The 17,429-nt window shown below is 38.3% G+C and overlaps 1 protein-coding gene across 1 annotated transcript; it reads left to right on the top strand.

Moving 5' to 3' along the window:
* The first annotated feature begins 433 nt into the window (after positions 1–433).
* On the top strand, positions 434–14,139 carry LOC121327589 (dnaJ homolog subfamily C member 15-like). The gene is made up of 6 exons (XM_041271693.1): positions 434–581; positions 1,998–2,049; positions 3,653–3,726; positions 6,733–6,809; positions 9,638–9,708; positions 13,209–14,139. Exons 1-6 carry the CDS (start codon positions 471–473, stop codon positions 13,277–13,279), a joined length of 456 nt encoding a protein of 151 aa, XP_041127627.1. The 5' UTR covers positions 434–470; the 3' UTR covers positions 13,280–14,139.
* Positions 14,140–17,429: the final 3,290 nt, after the last annotated feature.

The following is a 17,429-nucleotide window of genomic DNA, read 5'->3' as shown; positions in this document are numbered from 1 at the left end:
AAGAATGTTTACAATTGTACTGTGGAATGAAAAGCCAAGAAGCCGTTCCTTAACCGTTTCCACGTTGCAGACTGTAGGACAGGTAATTACTCAAAGCTAAACTTACAGTGTAAAACTACTGCTGTCCTGCATCTGTACATAAAGCATTACCTTAAACTGACGGGAAATTCTAGAAATCATTTGTTCAGATGCTTTAATTCAACGAAAAGTTACATAAGCAAGGAAGATAATTGTCGGAAATAAGCATGGGCAGATATATTTATACGATTTTTTGTTTGTTTTTTCAATTTTACTTTGTGTTGCTTGAAAGCAAAATTCTGTTGTCAACACAAATCATATCCGCTATGTAAGTAAAGTCTTTATAAAGGAAAACGAAAAACGCGTTTGTGCATTTAGCTTTGCACAAGTTTGTCCGAGTTGCTGTGCTGTAGTTGTTAAAGGCGTCCTTCACAGGCACTGTGAGTACAGGCATGGCGAGCGTTAGAAACGCTGGTGTAATGACGGACACTGATTCGCTCAGACATGCTGAATATGCAGCGAAAACAACGAGCAGGAGTGACACAGATATTGACAAGAGACTAGTAAGTAAAACATGACATTGAGAAAATAAATAACCGTACCTAGTGTAAGAGACCAACACGAGCGAAACAGGGCTGCATAATGTAGTTTACAGCGTGGATATTTCTTGAGAAGCGGTTATCGAAATTTTTGCTATTATAAATGTCATGAGTTCGGTGCTGTAATGATGTAACTCAGTGCCTCTGTCATTGCAAATCTGTGCTCGGCTTTTGCCGGTTACCTAGGGAACACAGTAATTCAGGTCGGATGATGAAACATCCTGTCTTGACTTCACTTCGGTCCCAAGGTCACGCAGGCAGGAGAGATGGGAATTGAACCCAGGATCATGAGCATGCAGGTTCGAGCTTGTGCTCCCTGCCTCTGTAGTCTTCTCCTTTCATTCCAGCCGTTGACATTGGTATGGGTATGGGTATGGGTATGGGTATGGGTATGGATATGGGTATGGGTATGTGCATGTGCTGAACAAGTTTTGAGGATCTGGTGTAAACAGGTGAGTCAGGCAGCACCTGCTATCGAAAAACTCATGTTAGAGACGGTCGCTATTTAGTGCTTTAGCTTAAACAGGTACAACACAGTTGCAGTTTCAAACACGCATTAACAAACATGACACAGTTATGTGTTGACATATCTGGAACGCTTGTTCTAGAATAATACCGTGTCATTCGTCACTGTCAATACTCAATAGTGTGAAATCTAGAACCTTCAGGAACCCATCAGAGTTGATACAAATACATCAAAGCGAGCATCATTATATGACAAATCACCCAGAAATGTCGGCTTTAACACCCAACCCCCTCCAATTTTTTGACCCCCCCCCCCCCCCCCCCCCTACATTGACAAAGTTCCATTGACAGGTGTGACTTTTGTTCCATCTATTTACAGAATGTGACACCTGAATATTCAGATTTCTTTGACATGGGAAGGCTTGTTTGTTTTCACAGCACACAGAAAGTATTGCCTTCCTGTAACTTTGTATATAAAAAGCAGATGCATAAGCTTTCCGTGGATTTTTATTTTATTTTTGGGATTACACCCCAAGGTCAAAGGTCAAAAAGACCTTAAGGGGTAATTGGTTTGTTTTGCAAATGTTAGAATATTTATATAATATTTTTGGAATCCTCATGCAGTTTTCAGTAAAATGACACATCACAAGACTAGCACAAATAGTTTTTGAGTAACATGTTGATAAAGGTTGAACTGTCTAAATCTTTTCACCCCTTCCCCCAAACAGGCTGAAAACATTTTAGTGTTAATCAGAGGGGGCTGGTGTTGGAGGATTTGTCGTGGAATGACTTTTGAAAGAGATTCGGTGTGGCCAGCTTTGTACCAGCCGAAAGAGCACTGATGAAACGCTGTGTGAAATTTTGTTTTCTTGTCCTGTGAGTTTCAGCAGGGTGATGTGTTCTGTTCTCTTACAGGGTGGAGTGTTAATGGCTGTTGGACTTGGTGTTGCAGCGGCAGCATTTGCAGGTATGTTATGTTTCACGTTGCTGTTGTGTGATGTGGGCACAAAACAATTGCACTAAACTCTGGCGACTAATGTGATGCATATAATTCGTCATATTTAAATGAAATGGTGACATCTGCCATACATGGGTCTCTGTTTCAGACCCCTCTCGGTATAGAATATACATTTACATATTGACTGGCAGTCAGAATAGAATCATCTCATATGAAATCATAATACTGAGATACTGCAGGAAACATGTCATCGTCACTGTGTTTGCTGATCTTGCCTTATCATTGGGACGGCTTTCAGACAAAAAAGTTTTGGTTTGCCATAGAATGCCTTGTGTGTCTGTTCTGAGAACTGGAGGAAGTGGGTATAAAAAGGCAGTCGTGCAGATATTTAAACTGGGGTCCTCTTGACTGGTTTACATACCTTCATTTAAAAGATACTTGCATGGTCTGGAGATGTTGGTTTTCATAACCTTGTCACACACTGATACAATAAAGGGCTCTATTTTAAATGGCATTGAGTCCCCTCATGGCTCAGAGCACACTTCAGTCCTGACCTGAAACTCCCCTGTCATTTAGCTATCAATTGTGCCAGGTTTTACAATATGATTTGGTTATTCTCATCATTTTTGACTGGAGACTACCAGAGGTGAAAGGCATGGGGACTGGTGAATAAGAGCGAATGTGCGAATGTGAATCTGTGGGGAAGGGGGCTATAAAGGGGGGAAAAAACCAAGCAGCTATGACCAGGATCAGGCAGGTATATTACTGTATCACCTCTAGGGCAAGCTGCTTTTTGCTGGCTGGCATCCTTTTATGTTGGAATTTCATTTTTGGCATTTTCTTTCATTTAAAATTAGAGCTAGCAGTATCAAAGAATGCCATAAACTGAGTATCTAGTAATATTGTAAGTGTGACCCGTGTATGGACAGTTACTATACACAGTAAGTAAAAATGTGTGATTTTTGTGTGTACAGTCATCTGTCTACATACAAACGTCATTGTGTAAGTGGTTCTCAGGATGTGTGGTGAAGGTGTAGGTGCTTCAGCTATAATAAGAACAGATGCTGCATGCTTATCGAGTTCATTAGGACAACACAAACAGTACAGATGAAAGCCCATCACTGACAAAGAGCCACCTTGGGGTGGACAGGTAGCAGCAAACTTAGGTCAGCTCACTTTTTTTCCTCCCCCACAGATATTATTAGTGATATACGTATTATTATTATTAGTGATATACGTATTATTTGCATTGGATTGGTATTTTGATATAGAGGCCTATCAGCAGAGCTGCACACATTACCTGGTATTCATTGGAAGCCTCAAATCCAACTACTGGAGAAGCTTAACAACAGTAAGATCTCACAAGTAAACAATAATGAACGCTTACCTAAACATGCGTTAAAAACACCATGCGTTCTTTGCTGAGTGTTTCAAGTTGCTGAAGAGTAAGGTTTTCAGAAGAGGGCAGCTGAGTTTGTTTTAACTGATTATTAAAGCTGCCAGGACCACAGTGCATTCTAGGAAGGATTTGCTTTTGTCTTTGGATTGTTTTTAAACAACAAAACTGCAGTTCTACCAACATTTAAATTATTTATTTATTTATTTATTTTAGGAAGATACGCATTCCAGTTGTGGAAACCTTTAGGACAAGTAATTACAGAAACAGCCAAGAAAATGCCAACGTCGGTAAGTGTCTTCCTGCTGCATGTGTATGAATCACAATGAAGTGACAGCTGCATGTTATCCCTTCAGGCTTTTTAAGCAAGATTCCCTCCTCCCATTGCTGTTCGTTTTTCCTTCTTTGATACACCCATGCATTGCATGTCCACAGTATAACCAGAATTACCAAGAGGCATTTATTTATCCTTCAGCCCTTTTTTGTTGCATGATGTTTATTATACACAGTTGCTAAGCGTGATTAATAATAATAATAATAATAATAATAATAATAATAATAATAATAATAAGTAAACCAGGGAAATGCATTAAAGGACATTAATCATGTCTTGAATGTGACGGTGAGCCTGGAGACATCTGTTCAAGCCAGACATATGGGAGAATTTCCTATTTATGAAAGGTGTTACAATGCCTTCTGGGAAATTTGTGGTGGAAATATTCAACATGGTTTGTGCTGTGTAATGGTCCTTGGAGTACTCGCTTTTGAAGCCTCTGTAATTTCTACACTGTTGGATGAAGAAGTGCCTGCTTTCAGCCCTCTCTGAGTTGTATGTCACATTTGCACTTGAATGTCACAATAGCAGTTTACCTAGTTTTTATGACATTGAACACAATTGATTACAAGTTTATCTTAGGATAGCTTCATAAATATACAGTAGACAACACCCTTTTCAATTCCGTACCTAGCATCTCAATGTTGTGATCTGGATCGCAACAGATGCATTTGTTCCTCTTAGAAACACAGTAAGAGTAATTCACTGAAGACTATTAATACTGGGAAGTCTGTTTCTTACCTTACTGTTGTGCTGACCAGATGTGTGTCTTTTTATTTTGCATGCCAAGATTACTATAATCTTCTACTGCTGACACCTGCTGATGTATTTGTTTAGTTGTTAAAATAGATACCCTCAAGGCTAGTCCAGATTTTCTTAATTTAGAACTGAATGTAGACCGTGTCATGGGTTGAGCTCACAACCTTCCAGCTCAGGTGCTGGTGCTTCTCACGTCTGTGGTTTTTCTCCAAGCTACTGTTCGTGCACAGCTTGTTTTTATGCCATTGCACCTTTTCCCAATTACATGTTTTCTTCTAATTACCAGAGGAAAACTGTCTCTGACTCGCCAATTAGCATGCACTGTGAGGCATCTTCTCCTCCCTGTATCCAGAGGTCTCATGAGAGATCACTGGATTAATGATTCATTCCTTTGGGCGGCGTTATTCTCCAACACGCTACATGCAATCTTACAAGGGTGGAATGCTGTTTTCTCTATTAGAAACAGCAGGCAGTAATAACATTACTCACATCAATGCGTGATTCCTAGATTGGGCTGCTATACTTTTGACACGAACACAGATGCTGATGAATGGTTTTAAAAGGAATGTTGATTGCCATGGAAATTTCAGAAATTAAAGTCAGACCTCTAAATGTGTTATTCAGCAATCTCCATGGTTGTTCTTGTGTTTAACTTTAGGGGAGTAGAAGCCTGGGATAGTCTTCTGGGCATAGGTACTGTATACTTGTTAGTGTATTATGTTGATCTGCCTGTGGCCTGCTATTCCTAATCTACATTAATGACTTAGATTCTGGTATAGTAAGCAAACTTGTTAAATTTGCAGACAACACAGAAATAGGAGGAGTGGCAAACACCGTTGCAGCAGCAAAGGTCATTCAAAATGATCTAGACACATTCAGAACTGGGCAGACACATGGCAAATGACATTTAATAGTGAAAAGTGTAAGGTACTGCACGCAGGCAATAAAAATGTGCATTATAAATATCATATGGGAGATACTGAAATTGAAGAAGGAAGTTGTGAAAAAGACCTAGGAGTTTATGTTGACTTAGAAATGTCTTCATCTAGACAATGTGGGGAAGCTATAAAAAAAAAGGCTGACAAGATGAAAGGATATATAATGAAAGTGTTGAAGTCTAAATCAAGGGAAGTAATGTTAAAACTTTACAACGCATTAGTAAGACCTCATCTAGAATATTATGTACAGTTCTGGTCGCCTCGCTACAAAAAGGATATTGATACTCTAGAAAGAATGCAGAGAGGAGTGATCACAATTATTCCAGGTTTAAAACGCATGGCCAGTGCAGACAGGCTCAAATAATTGAATCGATTCAGTCAAGCTTTCAAAATCCTAAAGTATTCACGATGTCGACTCAAGGGACTTTTTCGACCTGAAAAAAGAAACGACCAGGGGTCACAAATGGAGATTAGATAAAAGGGCATTTAAAACAGAAAATGGGAGGCACTTTTTTTACACAGAGAATTGTGAGGGTCTGGAACCAACTCCCCAGTAATATTTTTGAAGCTGACACCCTGAGATCCTTCAAGATGCTGCTTGATGAAATTCTGGGATCAATAAGCTACTAACAACCAAACAGGCAAGATGGGCCGAATGGTCTCCGTTTGTAAACTTTCTTATGTTCTTATGCATGTTGAAAGAGTTAACCACAGAGTCTAAAATATTTGGAATGTCTGTGCATTTCTGTTTTAAACATACACTACAAAAACAGCAAATAGTAATACATTGAGTTGTTATAAATGTAATAATAATGTTGGATTGAAATCAAGAAAAACTGGATTTATAGTATTATACCAAACCACTGGTAAAGATAAAAAGATCACACTTGTGGGACAATGTTGTGTGGCCTTGGAGGGAGCGAGATGTGTTGCCACCTTACCTTAGAGGTAAAGCAACACCCCATATAAGCTCTTTGTCTTATGTACGCGTTGGGGGTTCTGATATTGGGAGTTGAGAAAAAGTAGGCTTGGTCAGTGCATGGATGTGCAACCTCCATGTAACCCAGCTGAAGAATGAGATCATTACCTTGAGCCTGCCTGCACCACGTATGCATGCTGTGTCTAGATAACCTCTCTGGTGTGTCCAGTTACATACCAAAAATAAACTTCTCATTTTCTATTTTACTCTAAGAATAAAATAAAAAGTTGTGTACCTTTCAGGTAAATCCACAAATAATGTATTCTGTGTTTTTTTTTTTAAACAGGGTTTTTCAGTTTACTATAAAGGAGGATTTGAAACGAAAATGACCAAACGAGAAGCCAGCCTTATTCTAGGTGTAAGGTAAGAAAGAGCCCTCACATGTGCTATGCTGTTGGATAGAGCAGGGTTTCGTCACTTTATCTGTGCAGTTCTGTTAGCATTGATTCAAAGAGTTTCCGTTGTGTCATAATGTTGATTAAGAATCTTGAAATGTGGGGTGCCTTGTATGGTCATATGAATTCATATCATGCAGGTCCTTGCAAGCAAGAACACACCATTACAGAAAAATGTGCAGCTAGTGGTGGTGGTGTTAATCTTGCAGTCATACCTAATCAGACGATATACATCTCTCTGTATCCTTTGGCCTGTGCCCTGATTTACAAACCACAAAGTGACTGATAAAACACAAAACCTCAAACATCCTTGAAATGGATTTGATGTGGAGCAATGACCACTTAATTTTTCAAATAAATCATCTGGGATTTACCAGTTTACTGTCAGAAGGCTGTGTGCTATAAGGCCTTGTTAGCATATTCCAGTTTCATGATAAAAAGTAACCAGTTTCTTTCGTTACTTTGCTTTCATTACTTTCGGATAACAGAAGTATTAGAAAATGCTTATGGTCGTGTCTCATACTAATCAACACACAAAAAATCAGCAAAAGGCTAGGCTGTCTTAAAACCTGCTTCAACTGGATTTAGTATGAGCAGAGAAAGGGGTCAGACGTAATTCAGTAAAATGATATTACCATTTCTGTATTCAATCATTTTAGTACACAAAAAACCTACCTAGCGTGCCCTTATATGCTTGCAAGCAGAGCGGTGCTTAGATGTGGAAGGTTCTTTTTGGAAGTTTTTACTTTTTACTCCTCATTTTTTAATCCAAGGTCTTTCTATGATAGGAAGACATTCCATAAATTAAGGGGGTTGTGTCCTGTATCAGTTATTATCATATACATAGTGACTTGCTTTGGGAGAAAACTAACTTCATGCTGTGAATTTGGAGAAGTGCTACAATGATGTTTCATATTAATCAAAGCAGTAGTCTTGGCAAGAAAACAGGGAGTCTGAATCCTGCTTGAGCAGGCAACTTTTAGAAACAGAGAGGCCAGGCATAGTCTGAGAAGTCTATATGAAGTTAAACTGACCCATTGACAACAAACTGAAAAGGAACATAAGATGCCGCTAAGAGTGACATATATTTTTTGACCCAGCTTAATATAATCAAATAGAGCTGATGTTACATATTAAAAACATCATATATACACACATACTTGTATTATATGATAACAAGGATTCTGTGAACTTTGGTCCACCTGACTTTTTAGAAAAAGGAGGAGTTAGAAAAAGACAGCAATGAAATTATATTCTAATATTTTTGGGCAAGGAGTTATATCCAATCCGTTTTGATAAAGAAGTTGACCAGATCCTTCTAGAATGTATAATTAACTTAAAGATAAGAAATGTCAAGACCAAGTGATGATTAGATTTACTTGGGTCTTCTGATGTATTCATTGGATGGAAAATCCTATATAAGGCCAGAGCAAGACCCCATCTGATATCGCTCAACTTGCTAACTACAAGCTGATGTGATCCATGCTCTGAGGATCTCTGAAAAACCGATTGCTGTTTGGTTGAAGTCAAATCTCTGCCTTTTGAAGACGGTTCTTATTTTTCAATATATCCTACACTTCCATATACTGGAATATAAGCATATATTTGAATCTAATCTATCTGTCTCTCTCTCTCTCTCTCTCTCTCTCTCTCTCTCTCTCTCTCTCTCTCTCTCTCTCTCTCTCTCTCTCTCTCTCTCTCTCTCTCTCTCTCTCTCTCTCTCTCTCTATATCTATATATATATATATATATATATATATATATATATATATATATATATATATATATAATATATATATATATATAAATGTTCTAGAAATTAGCGGTGGGCGTTTTTAGCTTTTTGCATTTTATAGCCTGAAGGCTAAGTATATAATAACCATATTCGTATTACTGTATTGAAGTACGAATGCTGTTAAACTTGTAAAGCACTGTATCGCTTGGGATTTACGGTGGTCTGCGCAACCAACCAATCCCATTTTTAAACATTTGATAAACATAGAAGAGCACGACTACTGCTCTGATTCGTTAAAACGTTGTGAAATTCTTGACAGGTCTTTATAATACGTTTCTGGCAACACATACCTCTAGGCAAGTAATGCACAACTGATGTCATGGAGGGCCGGTGTCCCTTCTGTTTTTGTTCTAACCATACCCTAAATTAGTTAATTGGACCAATTAAGCTTCTAGAAGGGTCCAATAAAGTAGTTAGGAGTGCAGTTGGAATAAAAACCTGCAGGGACACCAGCCCTCCAGGACCTAGTTGTACACTACTGCTCAAGCCTCAGATTGTTCAGCTTAATGATAAAAGGGGATTCAGCCAGTTTCGTGTCTGTTAAATTATGTGAAACTCTCCCAAGAGAATGTAATCACATTGAACTGTGAAAAATATTAAACCATGAAAACTGCAACATTTTCAGTTACATTACAAAAAGGTGAAATAATAAAATAATCTTACCAGCATAATTATCTTCTCCCATTAGCAGATACCATTGCTTTGTTTGAATTTGAATTTATCATGCTCTTTATATTAGTTTTGTTGTTGGTAGGAAGACCATGGAAAATATTCTCAAAATACAGAACAAACAGTGTTTAAAAGTAAAATCTAAATGATAATTACTAGGCAAGATAAACTTTAAGGAAACAAAGCTGGACCATGATGTTGATTGAATCCAGGCCCCTGTACTATCCTGCTTTACGTTTCGTTTCTCAGTTGAAGCTTTAGAAGAGTGTCACCACTAGATGGAGACTTTTTCCTCCAAAACCTCAGTCTGTCATTTTTATTTTTCATTGCAGCCCAACATCTAACAAGGTAAAGATAAGAGAGGCCCACAGAAGGATCATGATTTTAAACCATCCTGATAAAGGTGAGTATGATGCTGCCCTGTTCAGAATGGCACGCCCACTAAAGAATGCAGATTTGGATTGTTATTTTCAACAGCATGGCCCACGGCAGTGCTGCTTCATTAACACGGGGCAGGGCAGGGGGATGTTCATGGGGGGAGAGGTTCACAGGGCTGCCTGCTCTAGGGGGGTGGGCTGATCAGTCACAGGTAAACCTATTTGTAATTATTTAAAAAGAAAGGGACATTATGTAATAGGGTTGATTCATTCAGTCTCCTTCAGAAAAAGGCTACCACCGTACATACTGTTGAGATGCTTTGTCAGGTGTGTAGCACAGCCCTCGTGTGTTGTGTAGCGTTCTTGAAGTGCAGTGGTGTGCTGTGAGTATGATGCTTGTTTTATAGAGGAAGCCTATATAAATAAATTGCAAATGATGGGTAAGTCTGGGACAGAGAAGCGAGGAGGATGCTCTCTTTGGCAGCAAAGACTTATTTTTGTGCATGCTGTTTGTTTGTTAATTGTTTTTATTTCATAGGTTTTTTGCTTGTTACTGGTAATTGATTCAGGTGGAGCAGAGTGTTCATTTGTAATTGAGAGAGTTTAACCCTACTGTATAAACCAAGCCTGAGTCCCTTTAGCTTAGGGGACTAAAATTCTCTACTTTGTTTACCAACTTCTTGTACTGGACTGCTATAACCATTAAACTACCCAGCACTTTAAACATACAGTACAGGAATGGGAAATTGGGCACAGCTCTACATGTTTGTGTTACTGTATGCTAAGGGTTCATGAAGGTTTTGGAGTAACAACACTGAATCCCTTGATGTATCCATAGAGAAGTAATGACATGGAGTTCCTCTGTTTGAGCTTTTTTAAATTAAAACTACATTTTATTTCTAGTAAAAAGCAAGCAATTCAAACATATACAATTTGTTCATAATGATGCAGGTATTTTTTTCTCTCTCTCTCTCTCTCTCTCTCAGTGCAAAGTATTTAAAGGTACTCTTGCCGATATCTTGTAGCTAGAGAGAGCTATGCCTCTATCTCCCTGGGGTAGCCTGCTTGCCTGCAGTCTCTCTGCTTTCATCCATCTGCGGTACACACATTCACTCCCTGCCTGTTACTCTCAGGTGGAACATTAATAAAGGCTACCACTACCCCAGGAGCTACTGTTTATTTTCCTGTCTGTATGTTTTGCAACAGCTATCTAGTTCTCCTGTGTGACCCACCCTAGAGGAAACTGCACTTGCAGAGAATGTGAAACACTGTCAGATTCCACTTTCTATTCAGCAGCTATACAGCTCTTTTCAATACCATTTATTATTATTATTATTATTATTATTATTATTTTTTTTTTTTTTTAAACTTTGTCGTGGTTAAAGTTTTCTGTTTTTTTTAATGAATATTCTTTTTTAATATCTTAAAAAGTTGTACATTTAAAACAGTACCAGATACCAAAGTATTTGAGAAATGACTGCCTTCAGATTTGTATCAGCAAATTGCAGATACTGTACAACACAACTGACTGTGTTCTCCTAGTACTGTAACCTGCCTCTTTAAATAGCACTCTGTATGTAAACACATCGCTGCAAAGGAGTCCTGGGAAGCATAACGTGAAAGCAGTCGCACAAAAGCAGCACACCCTGTTTTGGGGTGTCTGTGTGTTTCTGTCCAGAATCGGTTTCAACACTCCCTGCAGGGTCCAGACAACAGTTGGGTCTGTTTTGACCACATTACGTGATGCTTTACTTTGGCAAGCTGCTGTCAGGAGGCATGCCATTAATTTTAATACAAACTAATGCAACGGGTGCTGCTAGCTGCTTACAATAACATATAAGCAGCCTGGTGAAATATTTCCACCTGCTTCTCCTGCTGCGCTGTGGAAACAAAGCAGTTGATACCATAGTTTGCTCAACACTTGTTGATGATGTGTTATTTTTTATTTTTTTTTAAACTATTACAATTAGTCACGCTTGGACATTTATTTATTTATTCGCAGTCTGGCTGATGCGTATACACTTTGATACATATTTGCCTTCCTGTTGTGTATGTAACTCATGATTGCTTGGTTCCCAACAAACTCAGCTGTCGGTTTCTTCCCAGAAGAAGCCTGATGAAGCTGTGTGAATATCTATGTACTCGCCTGGCTGGACACGGGGAGGGGAATGTCTCCATGAGCTTGTGAGCCTCGCATGCTGTTTCTGCTGCGCCTGACGGCAGGCAGATGGTTATTGCTCGAGGGGAGTCTTACAACAAACTAATCAACTGAAACTAAATTATGAGCCACACCAGATGACCGCATAACACAGCAAATCACCGTTCCTACATAATCATTCCCTGCAACAGTTTTCTACTCAACTGAGTATTCCACGGAGTGTCTTTTATAATCGTCTGGAGCATTCCATACGTGAAATGGGAACAAGAGGGGTGCTTGCAGTCGGAAAAGCATTGCGTTCCTGTTGTTGTGCTTGGCTGTCATTGGCAGTATTTCTCCTTGCCTGTGTGCCAGTCAGCGGGTGGGGAATCATTATTGCGTTTTGTAATGCGTCAAAGCTGTTTGCGCAGGTAGCTCATACGATGCTAGCAGATGCTGTTTTCCAAACTCTCAGCTCTGATTCCAAAGGTGGCAAACAAAAGCATCCCTCACTGGAAGGGACCCTTCTATTCGTGCATGTTCCCTGTATGTGTATTAAGCTCAGATTGCAGCAATAATTTAGGAAAGTTATGAAAATGGTATTACATAGAAGCTTTTAAGCAATTGAACAATGTCTTTTTGTTACAATTTAAATGCTAGTTTACAAGCATTTAACCATACTGGATATGGAGCAGTCTTCAGGCTCTAGAAAACATTCAGGGAGAAATGTAGTACATTTCAGGCATTACTGCTTGTATTGTGAGCGTGTCAAGGTTTGTGTGTGTGTTTGTGTGTCTACACATATAAATTAACACAAACACACATATGTATATATTATACATATATATATATATATATATATATATATATATATATATATATATATATATATATATATATATAAAAAAAATATAGACACACACACACACACACTTGCAGGCAGGCAGGCAGGCAGGCAGAGTCACAGATAACAGTATTGGCACCCAACACATCATTCAGTAAGCTTAAACCACTTCTTAGTTTTTTTTTTTTTTTTTAAATGTTTGTTTAAACTTACACCAGAATGTGGTCTTGTCACCGTTAAAAGTGGCAAATTGTTCACCGTTTAAAGTGATTAGCTTGAAGATGTTTTATTAAATTATTTGTCATTACGTGTAGGGTGCCAATACTTTTGTCTGTGAATGTATATGTAAATGTGTGTGTGCGTATATATATAATCTTGGATTGTATGTATAATTTATTTCGAGAAATACTGCTAAAAATGCTAAAGTAATGTGTTAATTAGATGGACAGTATATTTCATTATTGTAGTTGCCATCTTGACCTGTAAATTCTCCAAGGTTTCTTAAAACCCAGTTTGGTAAATATAATTTCTCTTATGCTTTTTAGGCGGATCTCCCTACTTGGCAGCAAAAATAAATGAAGCAAAAGACTTTCTGGATGCCAGCAGTCGAAAGTAACCTCATTATCATGTGATTCATGCTGTTCCACAGGACAGCTTTGTGTTCCATGTCATCCAGTACATCCCTTTGTGGGGAGTGTGAGTGGACTTGCACACACACACTTTGGACAGGGTACACTTATGGATTGTTTAGGCTTTATTATAGTGTATCTTCTCTGCTGTGAGGCTTGTCTCAGAAAATGATTTTTTTCAGCTGTCTCTTTTATTGAATTGTACAGTGCTTTGTGATGTTTGTACATGAAAGTGGCTATATACAATAAAGGTTATTATTATTACTGTAAATGAAAATGTCGACCAGGATCATTATAGGAATATCATTTTTTGGACATACCCGAGAATGTTCATGAGGATTACAAGGATAGATTTTTTTTTTAATGCAGCGTTCTTATTCTTGGTAACATAGTATATAACATGGAATTTCCATGGCCTTTGTGTTTTAATGTAAGCCAGCTACTTTCCATTCTCACACTCCTTTACATTCAAATCTACAACAATGCGCTTCATTGTATAACCTTGTCATGATGGTGTTTTTGTTATGGGTTTGTGTTTTGTGTTTTCTGCTAACTTCCTCTATGTGAAATTGATCAAATGCCAGTTACAGTAATTACATATTTATTGATATATAATCTCTGCCAAATAAATAACTCTGATTTCCTGAGTGGTAAATATAGACAGCACTTGATAGAATGAAGTAAGTGCGTTGCTCCTGTGTATGGTTCTGATGGGAAAAGAGGTGCCAGGGCCACTTTGCAGCTACATTTTTAAGTTAATTGAATTGCAAGGGAGTTAAATAAAAGAAAATACAAATAGCCTATGTGCCAGTAGCTAAAATCATTTGACCGCATTAACTATTATTATTATTTTTATTTTACTTTTTAGAATTGTGTTTAATCTAATTTCATTGACTGTGATGGACTATATAAAGCACCTTTTCAGTCAGGATAGTAACTGCATCTTTTTGATGTGAGCTTACAAATAACAATAAATCTGGTTTCAACACAGGCTTGAATCATGAACACTAAATGTTAACATTCACATATTTGCCGCAAGTTCCCTTCAGGCTAGTATCAGCTATTTATATATATATATATATATATATATATATATATATATATGTGTGTGTCAGAACAGGACACTTCAGTGCTCTGCATGGTGAGGGAGATTGAGCTCATTGGGTTGTGTTCCTTTTTCTCAAGTGGGAGTCTGTGCCTCCTGAGCCCAATAAATGTCTACAAGTTAGCTTGGCTGTCTCCATTTCCTTCCAAAGGAAACAATCCTCTTTTACCTTTGAGAAGTTGTAGGATTTGAAACAGTAAGCAGTCTTGTGGACCCAACCGGCTGCTGAGATAGCAACCAGTACATTTGGGTTTTTTAAAATGGAGACTAAAGGCTTGCTTTTTTAAAGGGCTTTTTTCTCAAGTTGGCCTTTCTATCATTTTTATAACTGTTAGTTTTTCTTATTGAATTGTCTTTTTTCAGGAGTTTCCTTTGTAAAGTATTTCAGGATTGTGTTGGCTGTGAAAAGCGCTATATAAGTCCAAGACTGTCATTGTCATAGTTGTTGGTGGCACTGTGTTGCCTCTGATGTGTCGGTTGTAAGATTAATATTGAATTAGTTTAATGAGTATGATGTTGAGTTGACTTGTTAATAGATGAGACAACAGATGAGTGAACCGTGTGGTGATCATTGGATGAGCTGGGGCTGTAAATCAAGATGCAAGCTACACAAGGAAAACGCCGCCCCGACAAATCTTGGACTACCTTCTTCCATAAAACCCTTGGCCTGCCTTACCTCAGGTAAGGTAGTCCAGGAGATTTGCAAATTAGGATCTGTGAAACCAGTCGATAGTGCATTGTGGGTCGCTGTATTACTTGACTTCAGTACATTAATCTGTTCACATAATTCAAGGTGACATAAAGCTTATAGCGTAATTTGGTCTCTTAGTCCTTTGCAATGGCATAAAAAGATCTCCATTGCATAATATTGTCATTCATGTCAACATGATGTGACAACGAATATGTGTGTGCGCGCCTATGGGGTACCAGTTCGCCCTCACTATATATGAAAATGTACTTGGCATCAGCCTCCGTTTACTCCCAGAGGACTGTTCTTCTGTTTTTAGAAGCTTGGAATTTTGGGGTGGGCAGATGGATGAGGTTGCGAGTCTGCTGTTTGCATGGCAACAAGCAAGGAGAAGGACTGCTGAGTTCATTAGTGACCCCTTCAGCGTTCTGACCTTGTGAATCTCTTCAGTTGCTTTCATGTGAGGTTTTTTTTTTTTTTTTTTGGTACATGAGGCAACTGTGCGCACAGTCAAGCTAAAATGCATTTTCTTAACTTTAAACTGCTGTTTATCTCTTTGCACATTGAAGTAGATTCTTCAGTATCCAAGACAACCTTACCCATAAATTGCAGCATGACATCCGAGGATCCATTAGAAATTGTATAAATGTTTTTGCTCTAATGAAATAACACGGTACACCTCTGATATTGGGGCCAGGATCACCAGTTTCATTCAGGTCAGGGAGGAATGGGTAGAGTGAGCACACCGGGCTCGCATCAGGACCAGGTTCACAGTTACAAGACTTGGCATTTCCATTTTCTGAGTACAGTTTTGCTCCTTCAGGTGGAAATTCTTGCGTGCTTAAGAACGAAAACCAGGAGCGGTGGCAAGAGTAGCTTTATTTGCAGCTATAATAAGCTGTTGTTTTAGTGTTGTATTTTGTATTTTGTTCTGTCCCATCCTGTTATTGAACACTTCCTGAAGGACTGCCTTTAAGAAAGTATTTATTTTTTATAGCCCTGGACTTTTTTTCATTTTTCACAGACAAGAGGTTGTGGAATGCTGATGGCACAAGAATGATAGTGTAAGTACACATGTATTTACTAAGTAACAACAATTAGAGACAGCTTTTGACTATGCTTCCATTTCAGGTATTTTGTGTACATTTACCAAACAACTCTCACTTTAAACAGCCTGGATCATGAGAACTTGCCTGTGAAATAGGAGATGAATAACACTGTCCCCCTTGTGAGAGAGAGAGAGAGAGAGAGAGAGAGAGAGAGAGAGAGAGAGAGAGAGAGAGAGAGAGAGAGAGAGGAGAGAGAGAGAGAGAGAGAGAGAGAGAGAGAGAGAGAGAGAGAGAGAGAGAGAGAGAGAGAGAGAGAGAGAGAGAGTGTCACATATATCTATGACATCAAATCCAATTGCAACAGAAACAGAACACTATCATAAACACACAAGAGAGTAATTCACTCTGGAGTTTGCTGACACGCGTAGTATATCTGGAGTTAAAATTGGGTTTCACTTTCATTTCTTGATAAATAAATCATTTTTCCTGTCATAACACTATGGGCCTTATTTTGATGTGTGAATGCATTTATTCTGAAAGGAATCTAACTATAAAACCAGCAGTACACAATTTAATTCCAGTCTGACTTTAATTAACGGTGACTGTCAGGATCAATATTATTAATTATACTCACACACATGGATGAAGGCTATATTTGCATCCTGATCCATTCGAAAAAAAAGGCATAATACCACAGTAGTGACGGCAAAAAGTGATAATTCCTCTAGAGGAAAATATACTTGAACTTTGACCCATTCCACTCCTGCAGACCATCACTTTCAATTCAAACACAAAATGTCTCGTCAGTCATTCGACACCCACATACAGAAATGTTCATTAAAGAGCAACAAAATGAGAATACTTCAAAAAAAAAAAAAAAGATGTAAAGCTGGTGCATTCTAACTCGGAAATACTGGAGAGGAACAGGAAATTAAAACAAGGTAAAGCACTAATGGACAACGACAGAGAATGTCTATACAGCACCAAAACACCACGTTTACAAAAAAACCAACTGTACTTCTGAACCTCATCTTTAATATTAGCACCACAAGGGTATCCATGTATTATACAAAATAATAGCTGGGCCTCTTCAGTGAAGTACAGGAAAACAATTCCATCTCGGGTTTCTGTGACAGTTTATAAATTACTCAACTTTCGAACTCACAGAAACCCAAGATGGAATTGTTTTCCTGTAACTCAAAGAAACCCATCTATTATGTGTTTATATATATATATATATAGAGAGAGAGAGAGAGAGAGAGAGAGATTTTTTTTTTTATATATGTAACACCTAC

Source organism: Polyodon spathula, chromosome 15, assembly GCF_017654505.1.
Source record: "Polyodon spathula isolate WHYD16114869_AA chromosome 15, ASM1765450v1, whole genome shotgun sequence".
Taxonomy (NCBI): domain Eukaryota; kingdom Metazoa; phylum Chordata; class Actinopteri; order Acipenseriformes; family Polyodontidae; genus Polyodon; species Polyodon spathula.
This window is presented reverse-complemented; position numbering and strand designations above follow the sequence as displayed.